The sequence below is a fragment of the Cottoperca gobio genome, chromosome 5 (assembly GCF_900634415.1).
Source record: "Cottoperca gobio chromosome 5, fCotGob3.1, whole genome shotgun sequence".
Taxonomy (NCBI): Eukaryota; Metazoa; Chordata; class Actinopteri; order Perciformes; family Bovichtidae; genus Cottoperca; species Cottoperca gobio.
In genome coordinates, this window is record NC_041359.1 from 6,182,673 (window position 1) to 6,202,499 (window position 19,827).

Below are 19,827 nucleotides of genomic sequence, written 5' to 3' on the forward strand. Positions count from 1 at the left end.
CACAGATCGCAAACGTCTCGTTTGTGATCTTTTCGTAACACAAAGTAACACATATATTACCCTTAAGGCTCAGAGAGATTGTTTCTTTCTGCAGTAATGCCATGTACCACCCCCCATATCGCCCCATGCCCCGCCGCCCTCTCCTGCCTTTGTTCTCATCACAACAAGCCCGGAGCAGATGGTGCTCTGCTTTGCTTAGCCGACAGTGACAGACAGGCGCTCTCAGCCAATAGCCTGCTGGGAAATCAGCTGACTGGTCTGGACAGCGCCAGGTGTTTTTTTTAATCATTTTTTCTTCTCCATCCGTAGGAGGAGCAGTCGGCGGCGGCGTTGGCACAGCGGAGGAATATCGGGACGACAAACCGGTCGGTGGCGGGTTGCAGCAGGTTGGAGATCTCCATGCAGACCGCACCATGGCTCTCTCCGGGGCGCCCTGTGACTGATCGGATACACGAGCTGTAGACAACCGCCAGCCGAACCCCCTGGGAGACAGGAATATGTGTTCTTACACTGTGTGATAAGACTGATCACTTGGCACAATAACATTGATCTTATTTATGTGTATCGACTCGTATATCTGGATAAAGGAGCTGTGCGCTTGGGAACATCAGACTGGAATGCCAACAAGGTGAGAGTCCTCATGGAAGGAAAGGCAGGGTTTCTGCTGCTGTTAGTTTCTTCATAAGCTGCATTTTCTGTTTAAAAAAAACATGTTTATTGATATGGTAGACAGCCACATCATGTAAACCCTCAATCAAATGTTTTGGTAGCAGATAGTTGTTGTTTTCCTGTGAAAAACCATTTGTGTTTTCATTCATAACATATTTCCGTGCAAGGGCGATGCAATGAGTTGGGATATGTTTAGGATACAGACACACTCAAGGGCATAATCAGCTTTTTTAAATATATAAATGCAGTCTGGTTTGAGACTATCACTTCAGGCTTGAAATCTGTTTTGAATCCACATTAGAACATGTTAACCTTTCATCGTATGTAATCAATGTATCAACCCGTTTTAATGCGTCAAATGATATTCTACAAGAAAACAAACTTTGATCTCGTTGCGTTAGGCTTCTTGCCGTGCCAGCACGAACTGCGTGCGGCGTGCAGCGCGACGTTGTGTCAATGTGATTTGCATATTAATGTTTAAGTACGTCGGCAGATGTCTCGATTCCTCCGTTCTATAAGCAAAAAGTCGCGGAGTCTTGAGACAGACAAGGCCCTCTGTAAGAGATGCTGTGGTGAGAATGGGGTTGCATTGGCAGGGGGTCTATTGTGGCTCACCAACGCTGCTTCTGTCTGTCGCTGCAGCTGTTGCGCTTTTGTGATGGAGACTGCTGACTTGCATCACTCAACTTTAGGCAGAGGGACATACTGTAGAAAGGTTAGGGTGATAAAGGGATTTATTTTTTAATGCGCTTGCCCTGCGCAGTTTCTGCCCACAGGACTCTGTTTATGACCTCTTTAACAACAAAGTGCTGAGAGTCCTCTTTTCTCTGTGGACCTCTGGATCAAATAAAACACTCAACAGTATAACAGGAAGAGAAAGCAGCTTAGTCTCTTTGTGTATAGAGTTGCAACGATTAGTTGTTAATTGATGAATCGATCGACAGAATAATGATCGCCAACTATTTAATGAATCAATTAATCGTAAATGTAATTGTTCCTGCAAACAAAGCAGAAAATGCAGTTTTTAGCCTTTTCAATGTGGATATGTCCTGCTTCATCTCTGTTCTATATCATATTAAAGTGAATATCTTTGGGTTTTGGACTGAAAAAACAAGACATTTAAAGACCACCTTGAACATTTAAAAAAACTGGGATGGAGATTTTTGACTATCTGCTGACATTTTATAGACCAAACAATTATCAAACCAAACGAGAAAAAGAATCGGCAGATTAATCGCTAACGAAAACAACCGTTAGTTGCAGTCCTAATTGTGTGCAGTTGCTTGTGTATAAATACTTTCTTGAGGTTTTGAGCCAATCTGCTGTTGCCTCCTGGACATGACACATTGGAACGGAAGCGCTTTAATTCTTACAAACTTTGTCTTGGTTGGTGCTGCACGGCTGGTGTCTCACAGTCACAGAGCACATTTCTAAGCAAGCACAAGACTAAATTATTATTTAAAGCTGAACAGGAGAGGGCGGATCACCTGATTGATTAATTTTTTTCTCTTCCCTGCCTCACATGGAGTACCACACACACACACACACACACACACACACACACACACATACACACACACACACACACACACACGCCATACTGCTTACTGAGGCACACAAACACACACTCAGATGTCTATTTTCTTTTCAACTTGATCAGGACGATATAGTGTGACAATAGGGCGTGTGTGTTGCTTTGTGTGTGTGTGTGTGTGTGTGTGTGTGTGTGTGTGTGTGTGTGTGTATTAGGTCTCAGCAGAGACAGCAGGGCTCATGGGAGGGGGTGAAGGGCTTCACCCCCTCCACCACCACCACCACCAACACCAACATTGAGGTCCCAAGGGTATAAAGCAGGGCGGGGAGGGGGTGGGTGAGTTATTGAGCTCAGGCCTCCACCATTATTTCTATAAGCAGGGCTGAGGTATTAACCCTTTTGTCCTCTGAGGACTACAGGTCTCACAGACAACAGACAGACACAGTGACAGTTCAGCTCACCCGGCTGATCTTCTGATAGACCAATGTGAGTTCTGCAGCCAATACAGCATTTATGACACATCTTTAAGTCTAATAAATTAACAAATACACTCACAACTACCTGTTTTCCTTATTAAACAGTAAAATACAACTGTGCCCCTTGTGAATTCAAGTTCCTCTCTTTCACTGAACTAAGGCCAGCTTCAATGCCTTGTTAACTCATCGTTAAACTTATTTAACGCTGTCTCTCTCTGAAGTACACGAAAAAATCAGCAAAATAAAATTATAGAAATTGCCCAAAAAATAACAACCAGCAATATATTCAGCCAATTGCCAAAAGACGATATATCCGTCGGATCGCCCAACCCTAGTCGGATGAAGGCTGCATTTAATGAAAGTGTAATCTGTTCTGACTGCACCATATGAGGAGGTGGCTCCAGATCAGGGGGTAAAGGCGTTTGGCCATTAATTGTAGCTGGTTGTAGGTTAGTGTCGTGGTTAAATCCCCAACTCCTCCTGCCCACAAGTGTCCTTGAGCAAGACACTGGATCCTGAAGTGCACAATGTAAATGGTTTTAAATTAACAAAGCCCTATTTATGAAAATATCTGATCTTCTCTTTTTCCCTTTTAATCTTTCTCTGTTCAACCTTTTTTTTTAGGTAGAAAAACACATTTTATGGCTTTCTCCTTCTCTTGGCCTAATCATGAACTGTATGACGTTTAACTTATCTGTTGTTGTTGCATTAGTTTGCACATTTAAAGATCTTTTAAGATCTCTTTACAGTAATAGCACATTCCACTCCTGTGTTTCAAATAGGCCTACATTTACGCTGCAGCTTACTCTTCTTACCGTAATACTTTACTGGCAGTTGTTCCGCTAAGACTTTGTTGTATAATTCAGTGAGTCTACCGCAAATCAAATCAATCAGCTTGTAGAGAGGCTAAGTATTTCCACACAAGTGTCACTTACTCTTCCTGTTTGAAGGTGAACTAGTTTGAGAGGTGCAGCAATCAAGCTCCTGTAAAATCAATACGACGAGTGTTGCTGATGACGAAGTGGCCCAGTTGTCTCCAACCAGGGGAGACCTAAAGTGAATCTTCTAATGTGAAACCAGCCAGCATGTACTGGCTGCATGAGTAAGTGCACACTCACACTTACTCATGCTTACACATATACAATAAACCTAACAGTGTTTACATGCACAACTCTCTTCAAATAGCAATCTATTTGTCATAATGTGTGTTCCTTTACATATTGTTTGCGTATGTCAGGGAGGCTGTCCATGCAGTTATACTGTACAGTACACACGAGTATGGCATTGTTCCCTCTCTGTTGTGCTCTGGATGTGTGACCCCAGTTCTACAGGAAACCTGCCACAAGCCTTGTTTAAAAAAATATGGGCTCATTTTTCAACTTCTGCTTATTGAGACCTGCAAGGAAGCGGAGTGTGTTATATTAAATCCTTAGAGGGTAGGATGGAGAGAGAATTGGAGGCAGGTGCGAGTGCGAGTGCGAGTGCGAGCGCGAGCGAAAGAATCAACCCATTTTGCGCACATTGAAGTCCTGACTCCCTCATCATCCTAGGAAAAAGATATGGTTTCCATGACTATAGTCTCCAAGGGAGTTATAACTGATTTGCTGGAGTCTGGTTGGATATGTGTTTCCCAAGAAGCTGTAATATGAGCTTTTCTCTATTTATTCTCATTCTGTTAAAGGGATGGTTCTGAGGTTTTTAAGTGGGGTTGTATCAGGTGTTTTTCCAAGGTCAGTGTATTACCTACAGTAGACAGCCGTCGGCACGTCCCCAATATGGAAAAGCAGCAGGAGTACGAGCACGAAAGCTGAGCAATGTACTGCTGTGGACAGGGGCAGCATCAAAATGTATTTTAGCCATCTAAAAGAAATCAATATCAGTTTAATTGTACGCTATTTTTAGAATATTTTCACTGTGCCTTGTCTTTACAGAGCGCGTTCTCTCGGGAACTGAATCCGTTATCTATGCTCTCGCCAGTCATTTTACCTTGCAGAACACGGGATTTGCTGGTCTGCCGCTGACTTGATTAGTAAGTTTGTTTCTGTTGTTATGTGACTTTGGTGAATCCGAACTAACCAAGGTCACACAATAACAAACAAACGACGTAATCAAGGCAGCGGTAGACCAGCAACTCTGGAGTCTGTTAGCTTTGGCGAGAGCATAGATTACGGCTTTGGTTTCCAGTCAGAAAGGGCTGTCTGACGGCAAGATAAAGCTTTGAAAATATTCTAAATATAGCGTACACTTAAACTGATATTGATTTTTTTAGGTGGCTAAAACACGTTTTGCTGCTGCTCACATCCAGAGCCGTACATTGCTTTGCTCCCGTGCCTTTACTTCTGTCCGTTTCTCCAAACTGGGCGCGTGCCCACGGCCATTTACTGTAGACTAATGGATAAGTACGTCATACAACCCCACTTTAAACAATCTGAACTGTCCATTTGAGATGGAGGAAAGAAGATGACAGTTGAGTTCTCACTTCATATATTAGGTGTGTTGTTCTATGGATTTAGCTTTCACAGTATCAGTCTATTCTCTGTACAACATATTCCCTCTTGTTGAGTTTCCTTGTCACTCAGGTTCTGTCATCTAATTCAAAAGTGTTTTTGTCACCTCCATTTTGTTCGCTTTGTAACAGGATGTGTATATAGGCTCCCTGCGGTTGTTTATCTCACTTGCTCCTCCTGTAATTTGTTTTCCCTCATTTCTGTTTTATCTTTTTTTTTTATGTGTGTGTGTGCAGATGAGTAAACTGAAGTTCAAAAGCAAGTCTGGGCCAGTGGGGTTGTATGTGTGTCTCCAGAGAGAGGCCTAATGCAAGACTCTTGTTATCCAGTTGAAATCACATTTTCATTTTCTCATGTCACTCTCAATTCTTATCGCATACAAGGGAGGATTTCCTTGACGATGAGTGTCCTCAGGCTGACTCGGACAGGAATTTGAAAATTGAGTCTTGGACTTAGTCAATCAGACGGAGACTTTATCTCGTAAAGGGCTCTCATATATTCCGTTACTCACACATCAACCTGGATCGTAGTTTGATGCATAGAGAAACTTATTACTTTAGTCTTATCCGCATTCATTACAGACACATTTTCTAAAGTTGAGAAGGAAACTGAATGTTTAATCCCTCTCTTTCTGTTAAATAAATATTGGATTCTATGCACTTTGGTAGCTTGGATTAGTGCAGTTACTGTCATTATCATACAATGTCAGTTCATTACAACTTTGTTGCAAAACAATTGAAATAACAACTGTATGCTGGCAATCAATAAGAAAATGGTTGTTACTGTAATACCTGCAGAGGCGAAGTGACATCTTCCTAATTAACAGGTTGGATCACTATACAGTAAGAAGAGAAATGACAGGGATCTACTTTCATGGCATGTAATGAGAGTGAGCATTTCCATAGCTGTCAGGTGTCTTCAGAGTTGAAATGGCAGCCTTCAGTATATGATAGTTTTAACTTTAGCCACCTAAACTTGAGAAAAGAATATTTTAAAAACTACTCTCTCAAATCCTAATTTCTACAGGACTAGTAACTTTAATTCAGGGAATGCATTGTCTCCTGACAGAAGGTTGTTTGTAGCCATTAAACCAAGCTACAGTATGGACAATAGGTTGTGATTCTTCAGTAAAAAATAAAAGTGATGTAATCTTGGCTTGTGTGAGAATAGTATCCATCAACAGCACAATCAAAATGGTCCTAATTTATTCTCATGCCATCTGCTTTGAGTATCCTTTTGTCACTTTCTTTGCCACTTTTAAACATCCGAAATATTCCTTTAATGGGGTACTGCCAAGATAAGCAGTAATAAGTTTGTCTGACATTCTGTGAGGAACACTGTAGTTACCATAAGACCTCCTTTCTGCTCCATTAATTTTGCATTGTGAGCAACAATGCACCAAACTGATGACGATCACCAGCAGAATCTAGTGCGGAAAACTGGATCAACTAAAAGACCAAGCGGCTGAAAAGTATACTAACGGCAAATAAGCGGGTCATCTTGTCTAACGGATGATATATTTACATATTCAGATTACTGATCCATGTCTGTGGTTCACTGTTAAAACACTTTTCCCACTTGTGAGTTATGTGTCTTTGATTAGTAAAAGCTGCACTACAGTAACACCCCACACAATAAAGCATTACGCAAGCAATATGAAATGTTCCTGCATCCTACAGCAGCTGTTGTTGAATGGTGCTTTAGACGACAGTGTTAATGTCTGTAGCTCTTGGTATTTATTTCAAGTATCACGTTCACAGGTTCAAAGGTGGCCGTTTTTGCAACCTCTGGGTTCTTCCGTTTCCTTCCTTCCTGCCTTTGGTGTTGTGTTGAGTGTTCTTCCAACTGCTGTGTGTTTTAAGTTTTCCTGTGGCTCTGCGGCTCTGATCACAATGAACCTGTGAAGCCTGTGTCAGGATGTCCCGGACAGTGTTTAGTTGTTGTTGAGATATCAACCAACAGGATGTTGACACTGATTTATGTTTTGGTCTTTTAAGTGCTCAAAGTTACATCAGAAGTTGTTTTGTTTTTTTACTTCAGCTAACCTACTTTTGACTTTGACAAGTGTGTGTTCAATTTAAAATGGGATCAGAAACTTTGTAATCTTGCATTGCATAAAGGGGAGCGCAGACAAAGCTGTTAGCATTTACCAAATGAGGAGAATCTAAGATTAACCCCATTTGTGGTAAATAGAGCAGTAGAATTATGTATTTATATTTCTGGTTAACAATCTTGATGCGTTGTACAATTTTAAAGCCATTTTGTGACAATAGTACACATATTCGTATAATTCTTTTTAATCAATTAAAGCGCATCTGGACTCCAGTTTTTGTTATTTAGCTTTTTGCTTTTGCCTCTTCAAAACCAATATTATGTTAAAGAGAGAAGATTGTGATCTGAGGCTGCAGTAACAATAAGAATGAGTCAAAGATGCACAAATGCATTTATTCCCATTTTAATCATTTAAATTAAAACAATCTTTTTTTTCACAGTATATTGATCAAATTCTATCAACTAACTTCTCCGTGCAGTACGTGTCTCAGATTCCACTGATATGTTCCTTTTAATTAAAGTGCTAAGTGACCTGTTTCTCTCCTCTGGGTTCAAATCCAGTACACCGCCTCAAGCTAATCTCCACTTCAGTATCCCCGTCCACTAATCCTGACTGGCGCAGCAATCATCACAATATACAGTGCTCTAGTTTAAAGACAAGATAGTGTACTATCCCTGTTGCACCCATGCTCCGCCCTGTCCCATAGGGAATCCCCAGTATAGGAGGAGCAGAGACGTGTTCTTGGATCCATGGTGCTGTTGCCAGGCAGTTTGCATTCAGATTAATTAGTCAGCTCCCTTGTTGGAGAGCCTCTTAAGTGCTATCTTCTTAAGCTGGTGTTGAGCATAAAGCTATGGTGCTGCCGTATGGCCCTGCACTGGGTAGGGTGCCACCTTAAGTAGGCATCGCTGTTGCTGTAGGATACTGCAAGTGTACATGCTTGTTAAAGAGGCGCTAGCAACCTAATCCTGTTAATAAACAATAGTGAGAGATACAACTGTTTCATACAAGCAGTATGTCTATATAGTATTTGCATGTGAGCAGACTTATTGAGTGAGTGATACACATATCTCATGTAAATGAGATGGAAAGCAATAGCCTATGTAAACCTGAGGGGAATATGATTGTCTGTAGAAAATGTCAGGTTTGGTTAACTATTCAACCCACCCAGGGTGATAAACACCTCAAAACAATGAAAAACCCTCTCAAAAAACCATCAACCCCAAAGCGTTGGTAATATTATAAGAAAACATTAGGGGTGTAATGATTCCACAGGATAGTCATGGATTTCTTGACAAAGTTTCATTGCAAACTACAGCACATCAACAATCTATAGTTAGTGAGGTATTTCAGTCTGGACTGACTGACAGACCTACATTACCATGCCTAGATAAATATTTATATAACCATAATGTCTATGTATTCATAGACAGTTAGATGTTTGAAATGTAGCACTGGTGTTGAGTAGAAGCTGTCTATTGTTTGCAAGAATAAATGTTATATCTTCCAAGTCACTGGAGTAAGTGTTACTTGCCATATGGGCCAGCAGATGCCCAATGTACCTCTCGGGAGCTTGTAATTGTTGAACAAAGCGACTGAAATCAGAGTTTCTAGTCCTCTCACAACCCTCTCCTGAAATCTCTATTAGTAGTCATAAGTTTTAGTGTTATAGAATGCTGCTCGAAGTTTTAACAATTTTCCTTCTGTACCCAATCATCCCAGAAAATGTTTTGGGCCTGCTGAAAACTTTTATTTTTCATGTTTGCCCTAAATTTAGAATGCTGAAGACGAGCATTAAAAATGTAGACTTGCATCTTTTTTTTCTTTCTTTTAAGCGTGGTACATACTAATATCTCATAGTGTTTAATGATGTTCGGAGAAGCTAATGATCGAGTCCTTATGGGCCTGGATAGGCGAAAGCCCTCAATGGAATTTGATCTGTTTCCAAGTAGTTCAGAGCATTGTTTTGTACAGGAATTGTAATGAGCTGAACTTGCATTTTCTCAAAACTGTTGATGCTGCACATAACTCACAGTCTTCCAAGGATATTGCAGAAGCAATTGTTGTTCTTAGTCAGTCTGTTGTCTCAAGTAATTGCTTCATTTGCAAGAAATATGAAAAATTATCTGATAATCCAGTAATTATTACATGCAAAAAGTCTACAGTCAGGCTAGCTGCTCTGTGAGGCTGTACCTACACACAGTAGTGCTTTGAGCTAAATTATAATGTTAACATGCTCACAATGAAAACGGTAACGTGCTAATGTTTAGTAAGTATTTGCAAGTTAACCAAAGTATTAAACACATTATCATTTTAACATGATGGTCGTGCTAAAAAATGTGCTAATCAATTCAGTAGTTCCTGAGATATTTTACTCAAAAACACAAATGTCAACCTTAAACTGATGAAAGAGAAAAAGTAAGGGAATCACCAAAGTCACAAGGATTTATCATTTCAGAACCATAAATGTCTGTTCAAAATTAGGTGTTAATCCATCCAATACGTGGTGACATACTTCAGATCACGAGATACGGGAATAAGTGGATTTGGCCTTTTGATGGTGCTAGAAGGAATTACCAAAGTTTAGGAATTTTGGATTCATCCTCTGGGAAACATGAATATATGTTAAGTATTTCATGGCAATCCATCGAATAGCTGTTGAGATTTGTTTTGTATTGAGATATAAGTGGTGTATCTAATCTGACCGACAGTGACAGACCAACATTTCTATCCATATTATATACCCTCATTTTAAGCATAGGGGTAGATACTGTTTTCTATATAATGACATATGTTTTGTCTTTCTTTTCCAGATAACTCTGGGGATCCAAGATCTTGATCTAAAATTCTACCCTCTGCTTCAACTCCTTACCATTTCACTGGACTGCGGAAAGTCTGGTTGATGACTATAACGCAGTCTCTCCCAAAATCTTATGCCCCTCCTCCTGTCTTACCCCAGCATGGCTAGACGGAGGTTAGACTGCTTACTTGTAGGCCAGGTTTTTTCTGGCCTGATTCTGGTTTCAATAGGAATATCCTTCGTCCAGAGCAATGAGTGCCCTCAGCTGTGTGTATGCGAGATCCGGCCCTGGTTTACCCCCCAGTCCACCTACAGAGAAGCTATCACTGTGGATTGCAATGACCTTCGCTTAACACGCATCCCAGCAAACCTGTCCAGTGACACTCAGGTTATCCTCCTACAGAGCAACTACATTGCCAGGACCAATGATGAGCTGGAGCAGCTCTTCAACCTGACTGAGTTGGACTTGTCCCAGAACAACTTCAGTACCATTCGGGATGTTGGCCTTAACAATATGTCCCAGCTCACCACACTTCATCTGGAGGAAAACCAGATCACAGAAATGCCAGATTACTGTATGCAGGACCTTAGCAACCTGCAGGAGCTCTACATCAACCACAATCAAATCAACAGTATCTCTGCCAATGCCTTCTCTGGGCTCCACAACTTGCTCAGGCTTCACCTCAACTCCAACAAGCTCAATACCATCAACAGCCTGTGGTTTGATTCTACGCCCAACTTGGAGATCCTCATGATAGGGGAGAACCCCATTGTTGGAATAATGGACTTCAATTTCAAGCCACTAGGCAACCTTAGAAGCCTGGTTTTGGCTGGGATGGATTTGACAGACGTCCCTGGAAATGCCTTTGTGGGACTTGACAATCTCGAGAGCCTCTCTTTCTATGACAATAAGCTGGTCCAAGTTCCTCAGAGAGCACTTCAGAAACTACCTAACCTCAAGTTCTTGGATTTGAACAAAAACCCAGTGCACAAGATTCAGGAAGGAGATTTCAAGAACATGCTGAGACTGAAGGAGCTGGGTATAAACAACATGGGAGAGCTGGTTTCTATTGACCGGTACGCTCTGGACAATCTTCCTGAGCTTACAAAGCTGGAGGCGACAAACAACCCAAAGTTCTCATACATCAACCGTCAGGCCTTTCGTGATGTCCCTGCCTTGGAGAGTCTAATGCTTAACAACAATGCCCTGAATGCCCTCTATCAGTCGACGGTGGACTCCCTCCCCAACTTGCGTGAGATCAGCATCCACAGCAATCCCTTGCGCTGTGACTGCGTCATTCAGTGGATGAGCTCCAACAAAACCACCGTCCGTTTTATGGAACCTCTGTCCATGTATTGTGCCATGCCAACAGAAGTAAGGGGTATGCATGTGCGGGAGGTGCTGCAGAATACTTTAGCAAACCAGTGCCTGCCCCTGATTTCCCATGATACTTTCCCAAGCCACCTCAACCTTGACATTGGCATGACCTTGGACTTGGACTGCAGAGCGATGTCCCAACCTGAGCCTGAAATCTACTGGGTGACTCCAATGGGGAACAAGGTAATGATGGACACCCTATCTGACAAGTACAGCCTCAGCAGGGAAGGCACATTGAGAATCTCTTATATTCAAGTAGAAGACTCCGGCAGATACACCTGTGTGGCTCAAAATTCACAGGGAGCTGACACCAGAGTGACAGCTATACGGGTAAACGGCACTCTGTTAGACAGCACTCAGCTTATGAAGATCTACGTCAAACAAACAGAATCTCACTCTATCCTGGTCTCCTGGAAAATAAATTCCAATGTAATGACCTCTAACCTCAAGTGGTCATCTGCCACCATGAAAATAGACAACCCACATATTACTTACACTGCCAGGGTACCTGTTGATGTTCACGAGTACAACCTTACACATCTACAACCAGCAACTGAGTATGAGGTGTGCCTCAGCGTCTCCAACATCCACCAACAAACACAGAAGTCTTGTGTGAATGTGACAACGAAGCAAGCCCCCTTCTCCGTGGAAATATCTGACCAAGGGACCAACACTGCTCTTGCAGCAGTAATGGGAACTATGTTTGCAATCATCAGTCTGGCCTCACTGGGAGTGTACATTGCCAAGCGGTGGAAGAGGAAAAACTATCACCATTCTCTGAAAAAGTACATGCAGAAAACCTCATCAATACCGTTAAACGAGTTGTACCCTCCTCTTATCAACTTGTGGGAGGCAGACAGTGAGAAGGAGAAAGAGGGCTCATCCGAGACCAAACAAAGTCAGGTGGACACCACACGCAGCTATTACATGTGGTGAGAGCTACTATCCAGTGGGAGATATAGAGACATGTTTCTTTCAGGAGCACAAACATACATACTTGCTTCTTTGTGTGATTGAACTCAAGTCAAATCATTTTTTCTTTCATGTCTCCTATTTGTTTTCTTCGGTTCTCTCAGACTTGCTCTTTAAAGCGGATGACAAACCGAGATTTTCAGATCTTTAGTTTAGCATATTGCCTTTTTACCTCTCGCCCATTTTGACACACAATATGGCAGCTTTGTTTAGCTTCCTGGACTTAGTAGTCACTGTGCTTTATTTTTAGTACTTGTTTTAATAAACACAGCATGAGCACTGTCACGGATTCAGTATACGCAAACAAAGGAAAAGCTGAAATCCAACCGGTTTTCCACATGTTTCTATGGCAGAACTGTTAGAGACTGCCATCTTTCTTTCTCTTGTAAAACAGTTTCACTGTTGACTGTTGTGCACTGAAATATATATATATATATATTCATTTGTCTATCAACTGAAATATAAGCTGACAAAGTACGTGGGACTTAATATACTGTTTATTGAATAATGTTAGCAATTCCTCCGTAATGTTGTATCAGCTATGACTTAATTTACTTTTTGTACATTAAATAATTATAATAACATAATAAGTATGTTTGATTTAGACTTTAAGTTTGCAAAGCAGCTACTGTAAACCAGCAATAGAAATATGAATGTTATGAACTAGGTAAATAAATGTAAGGCTTTTTAAATTTCTTAAATATTTCTTTTCTTATTTTGCTAGAATATGTCTACAATCACTGATTTTGTTGTGGTTTACACACACAAACATGTTGTTTATTGAGGAGCAAGTTAAATAAAATGTTTTTTCCTCATATTTTTAAATCATGATTTCAACACAAAGTGTCGTTTTTATAGAAAAGTACATATAGTTAATTGTGTACACTGTATATTTAATAAACATGCTTTGGAGAAACAGACATTTAAAAGTTGAAAGTAAAGGTTTGGAAGCTTAAATGGTTGTTGCATGGAAAATCTTCATCTCACAGTAATGTCATCACGTTAGGATTGTATTAATTTTAGTGTGATGAGCATAGCTGTAGGTGTTGAGAGAGAGAATGAAAGATATTTCATTGCAGTGTGTTTGCCTCTGAAAAGCAATTATCGGGGAATAATTAAAATTCTAGTGCCGCAACAATATAATTACTGCACAATATGCCTTGGAGTACATACAGTTACTCAAAAAAAAAGTCACTCAAAACCAAGACAGAGGATGCAGTGCCTGCATGTTTTGTTCAATGTCTGTTTTATTATACCAGACATACCTCCATATCTCAAAAGCTTTAGAGAGGAAGCCACATAGGGAGTATAATTCAGCTGAGACAAGATTGAAGAAGATGATGATTATGGATAATGGACAGTTACAGCAAGTACAGACAGGCAAGTGCAGCACAATTTGGTTCCAAGCAAGTTGCAACCATGCTATTATCAGAGACATTATTAATATCATCAATATATTATCAAATGATTAATATTCCCAGTGTTTTGTATTGTTTGTGGAATGGAATTTACAGCATGTCTGAGAATGCAAATTGTTCATCATTGTGTCATGTTGGATTTTCATTTGATATAACATTATAGGGTAGCTTTTCTTTATCCCTTCCAGCAAAATGACATGATACAAAAATATGTTGCAATGCAAATCCCAGTCTCAGTGGCTCACTGTCTAGAAAAGTAGATCCCACGTGGGAGCCGCGATGTTGACTGACAGGACTGGGCTTTGTGGTGCAATCAAACAATCTCCGTTTAGTCTCCTCTGACAACATGCTCGTACTCGTGCATGCCTTCTCCTGTGAAGTATCCATAACTGGTGTATAAACAGTTAATAAATGCTTAGCAAAATGATATCACACATACAAAATAACTCGTTTATAATCACATCTTTATTTTTGTTCATGTATTTATGTAAATATTTCTTCACTCTCATGATAACTGACGGCATCTGCTGATGAACGCCATGAGATGAGTTGATAGCACCGGAAGATATTGAGAAAGTGGACCTTGAGTGATTTCTTTTTGTCACATACAGATTAATAAACACCAAATGTATGAGTCGACCTTATACTTTATTGACAAATTAGAAACATTTTAAAAGTCTTTATGATTTATTGAGTTCATAAACAATGAATAAATTGTTTCAAAATGTGGCTCTGTGTGCATCAAGAAATGCTGATGAGGAAATGGAATTAACTTCTGTCTCATACTTCTGCTTCTCCTCGTGTATAGAGATGTCAGTAGGTTCTGCAAGAAAAATGTCAGTGAATGTCATGGATGCTTTAGGGAGACCCGTGTCCTGTGCTGACAATGATGGACAGAGGAGGGCAAAGGAGCCGCTGTCTGGCATTTGTCAAACCTGCACATTGAAACTGCCACTTTGTATATTCTGCTGCTGTCCTGTTATCTGCACAGAATGGCCGAGCCTCTATGCCGCCTCAGTGGGTAGCCTAGTAACAGACCGGAAACCGGCTCATTGGGACAGCTATCAATGAAAGCTTTTCAAAGCGTGTGCTGGAGCCCGCACCGTGTCCCATCCCAGTGGCCTGTTTCCATGACAACCCCTCCCTCCATCCACCTGCGACGGCTGGAAGCCAAGTGAGAGAAGTCCCCAGAGCCCGAAATACCACTGACAAGGTCAACACCCCACAGGTGGTAAACCACTAAAACACCATGTACGCTTTCAAAGGTGTGGAGCGGGAAAGGCTGCATCTTTGCACTGAAGGGGAAGTAGAGTGTCACAGAGTGCTCCTCAGCTGCAGCTGCATGCCTCTTCTTCTGTTGTCCTGCTTGAGGTGAACTATGTAAAACTGCAGCTAAAGACCAGACGAATACCGAATGAGAAACAAATTGTCATTGTGCAAACATTTGCAGGAGGACGTTTTCACTCAAATCTCAGCTGATTTCGTACCTGCTGCAGTTGCTGAGAGAAATTAATCAAAATGTAATCTCCGTCCAGTGTGAAGGCATGAATGCAAGTCTGAGCCAGAACCTTCTGAAGCTCTCCATCCACTTAAAGCCTAAAAGATTGAGTGCCTGCTTTTAGAGCAGAGGATGAACCAAAACGAGGGTGAAGGAGTGGTTGATCTTTGAGCACAGGAGAATGAACTCAAATGAATACTTCACTGTTAACCTGCAGACACTGCGGGCATCACAGATTTTTTGTTTATTTTGAAACTTGTTCAATTTGAAACTCCGTCTCTAAAAAATGTTGTTCCCATACAGGACAAAACTGTATTCTCAATAACGTTTTGAGGAAAATTTATTTTCTCCTCGATTATGGTTGCAGTTTTAAACACATGGTTAAATAATTGAAATAAAACTACTTTGTTACATGGTTTGCATTAAAATGTTATGTAACTTAAGTAACGTACGTAAGCTAAGTACGTTACACATGTGACATAAATTAGGTCATTGCGTAAATTAACTCACGTACGTAAAATAAGTAAATGTTGACTTTTTGTTTCACATGGGACACTAACAGCGGTCTCCTGGGTGAGACTAATGTGTTTCTTTGACCCTTCTAGCTACCTCGACCTCCTCCCTATGCAGACTTAGATTAGAAATGTATTTATAATTCTTCAAAAACAAATGTAATCCGTTAGAAATGATGCTTCCCTCGATGCAGTTTCGTTGTATAGGAACGTAATTTTTAGGACCCCAGGCTGAACAGTGGGTCCTTGACTTCAGACAGAGGTAGACAAAAGCAGCTTCTTATTTCAAGCAGGTTGATTTTGCTCGCTAACACTGTTGTTGCTGTTTTTAAACTAATTTTATGACGCATTTTAAACGCTGTGTTGGGCTGACATTTTAATGTTTCAAGCTGACATGTTTGAGAAGCTGATAAAAATGGACCCTAAACATGCACGAAACAAAGTCACTATCAATCACCAAATGAGGTAACACAATGGTGACTGAAGCTGTTCCGCTGATGAAAGCCATTGCATTTGCAGTGAGCGCTACACAGCATCGTAAAGAGGGCTTTTTAATGTCCTGTGACCCCACAAACTATGTAAGCTAGTCAGTCCATGAAAGTGCTCTTTGGCCTTGGCAGTAACCCTTGGTTTCTTATGTAAGCGAGACAGACAGACATGCTTTCTTTTGCAGTGTACATTGCAGCAAACAAACACACTGTTTTAACCCCGTTATTCAGCCAAATATTATAAATTACACATTGGTTTCAGTGTGCTTTACAGACTGTACAGCATACGACACCCTCTGTCCTTAGACCCTCGCAGCACACAAGGACAAACTGCCCCCAAAAATGGAAGAAACTTCAGGGAGAGCAACTAAGGAGGGATTCCTCTCCCAGGACGGACAATAAATGTGTGTGTACAGAATAAACAACATAATAAAATTACAACATAGACAACGATAATGTGATCATGTGAATAACCAATCATTATACTTGACAGGCCCTCTGAGCTTCGTTACGGGCAGTTAGAAAGTCAACAGCCTGCTAAAGAGAATATTGACGGTCAGTGAACTACAACATAATGACATGTTAAACACTGTTGTTTATGACCAATCTAGAGTTTCCTGACAGCAGCCGATCAATAAACAAGATAGACATTCGTCTAATAGTGGTAAACATTACAGCTCCAGCCTGCAGGGGAAACCATGTGGTAAGAAAGCCTATACTGTACTAATTCCAAAATATGTGATCAATACAAATCATTTTATATGGAAATTAATGTTATTAGATACATAGACATTTAAATATAAACCCATCTTCATATAATACAGTCAGGAGCTGAGTGAATCCCACACACTGGAATAAGCTTTTACTACAAATCCTCATATCTAATATTAATACCAGCCACTGTAAGTGAAACACAAAGAGCCACTCAACATGGAGAGGGAATATGAAATGTTTATTAACTTTCAAACATCCTCTTCTGATTACACCAGTGGCATGCACTCCACACAAGGTCACTCGTGACATGTTCCTCTTCCTAATTGACAGGTGCTTATTCTTTCAGGCGAGACACCCTCCGGTTGGGGCGGGGTGGAAGGTTAAGTGATGATGTGATGCCACTCTTTTTTTTTCTTGGCTTTAGGGAGATTTCCAATATATGATAAATTATCACGCTGCGGTTTAAAGGAGGACCCAAACACAGTACGAACAGGAAGGTAGTAATAACAGCAAGCGACCTTTAACAAAGCTGAATATAAAAAAACTGGTATAAAACAAAAGCTGAGGGAGCAGGATGAGATAAAAAGAAACAGGACAAACCAGGATGGCACGAGAGAACAACAGGAGGACCAGCCACACCAGGAAACATAGATGACAAACCTACAAGGAACAATGGGACACAGGTATATATACACAGACACTAATCACATGAACAGGACACGCTGGAGGAGGCAAAGACACAATGGCAGCAGGTGATTAGACACAGGAGGATCAAATTTAGGGCGGGGCAAACAAATCACAAAAGGCGGGAAAACACAAAGACAGGAAGTAAAACGAGACATGATACAAGGTGAGTGTACTTTACAAAGTAAATCAGGAAACAGAAAAACTGACTACCAGGATCATAATTATATATTTTTACAACCAAAATAATTTGGGGTTTTCACAATTGATCTGTTCTGTCCATTTGTTCCTGCTGAGGTTCACAAGGAGTTACAAGGACTTTCCCTATGCAGAAAACATTGTTGTATATGTATTTCTTCAGCACAGTGCAGCCCTTGAGTGGATAGTTCCACTGTAACTTTGGATTTGAAATTGTAAATAAAAAAATGTAAACACAAGAGCCTCATCCAAAGCTGAGTGCTGTCATAGGCAGCTGCCTTTAGTAAACCACACAGCACCACACAAACTCGCAAAGTGCTTCTTTCCCTCCATCAACTTTTTATGGTAAAACCAATGTAGGCAGTAAGTGAGTTAGGCACACATACTGCAGCTTACATTACAGCAGACAAACACCACTGATTGGTCAGAGAGAATCGTTACTAGTGCAACACGGGACATCCTGCACAAACCCGGCATTTTTAAGCTACCTAATAGTGGCCGCAATATTTATTTACAGGACCATGGTTTTAAAAAATGGCAGAATAGTACAGACGTTCCCCTGCTTGGTTGCCGTTAAAAAAAGGTTTCGCTTTTAAGAAGTTTACACCGCAGTTTCACGCAGAAGGCTACGGCCATCAGCTGAGAATCCCTGCTACACTGAGGGGTAGTGTCCTAGATTAGAGAAAAAGGACCAAAAGTGAGTCAGGTCGAGTCGAGCAGAAGTGTGCATGCAGGTGAACATGTTTAGCATGGTAAACATTATACCTGCTGAATATAAGCAATGCCATTGCAAGCATGTTAGCATGCTGATGTTAACCTTTAGCTCAAAGCACCACTTTGCAATAGTGTAGCCTCAAAATGCAGGTTTTGTGACTGTAGACTTGGAAAAAATTGTGTTTACATGGGTTTTCAGCATTGGTGCAGACCATTGTGTCAACACCTGCTGGAAAATGTTTGATGTTTCTGGGACAGTTCCTGGCATAGTTTGAAGGCATAGAAATCATTTTCCTGGCGAGGTAAACATCATTCTATACAAAGATATGTGCCTAGTGCGCCTTCATCACCTTTCAGTCATTTTTTCTATCAGAATGCAAATGGCCTATTCCAGGAATGTTCACTGAACAGTGGAAACCATTATCAAAAAGGGAATAAAGCCAATGCAGTCCCTGCAGTATAGAGGCAATGAGACAATGACTTCCACCAGTGTCCACAAAACATGAAATCTCTCATTGAAGAGTGGTGGCACATCTCTGCAGCCTGGAGAATCTAATCCAGAGTGGAAGCGGACATTGTTGTTTATTTTAGCCTTTTCTAACACAAACATTCAGTTTAGGTAATGTGAAATACAATCACCAGGATAGGAGGTGAGTTTCCCTTGTTGTGTCTCAACTGTATTGTCTTGAGATTATTGCTTTTATACCTGAATAATGGAGGCGTGCTGTGGGAAAAAAAATAATTGTGTGGAAACATGATGCATTTTGGTAATGTTAATCATCTGTTAAATGCATAATTTATTGTTTCACGGAGTGTTCTGGTGTATTCTCCCAGGGCCCAATTAAACAGCCTCGCTTTTTGCCCGCGGCATAACTGTAAGTGTGAATGTGTGTTAAGTCTCACTGCTGACAGAGGCTTTACACATATTCCCATCGTCTGTAACAGTTGTGTCTTTATTCAGACAGGTATATACAGTGCTCTGTAGTAATGAAAGACACAATCCATGGAAAGAAACAGAATATACAAGTCTACAGAATAAACACATAAGCACATTCTTGTTTCAATGGGAAAACAATTTTACAGACAACGTTCCGCTTTGACCGTGATGAAAGTAATGGGACAATACAATCAGACATAGCCTCACCCTATTACTCTATTGATTGTCTGGTCATCAAAACAGTACAAAATGTTCTCCAATATGTGCTTATGTGT

At 40.8% G+C, this 19,827-nt stretch overlaps 1 protein-coding gene across 2 annotated transcripts; it reads left to right on the forward strand.

Annotated features, from left to right (window-relative positions):
* The first annotated feature begins 315 nt into the window (after positions 1-315).
* lrrn1 (leucine rich repeat neuronal 1) lies at positions 316-13,217 on the forward strand. Of its 2 annotated transcripts, none has more exons than XM_029432461.1 (2): positions 316-628; positions 10,053-13,217. In XM_029432461.1, the coding sequence occupies exon 2, from the start codon at positions 10,173-10,175 to the stop codon at positions 12,351-12,353; it is 2,181 nt and encodes a 726-aa protein (XP_029288321.1). In that variant the 5' UTR covers positions 316-628; positions 10,053-10,172; the 3' UTR covers positions 12,354-13,217. The 2 variants fall into 2 exon arrangements, with proteins under 2 accessions (XP_029288321.1, XP_029288322.1); XM_029432462.1 differs by lacking the exon at positions 316-628 and adding an exon at positions 3,714-3,781.
* Positions 13,218-19,827: the final 6,610 nt, after the last annotated feature.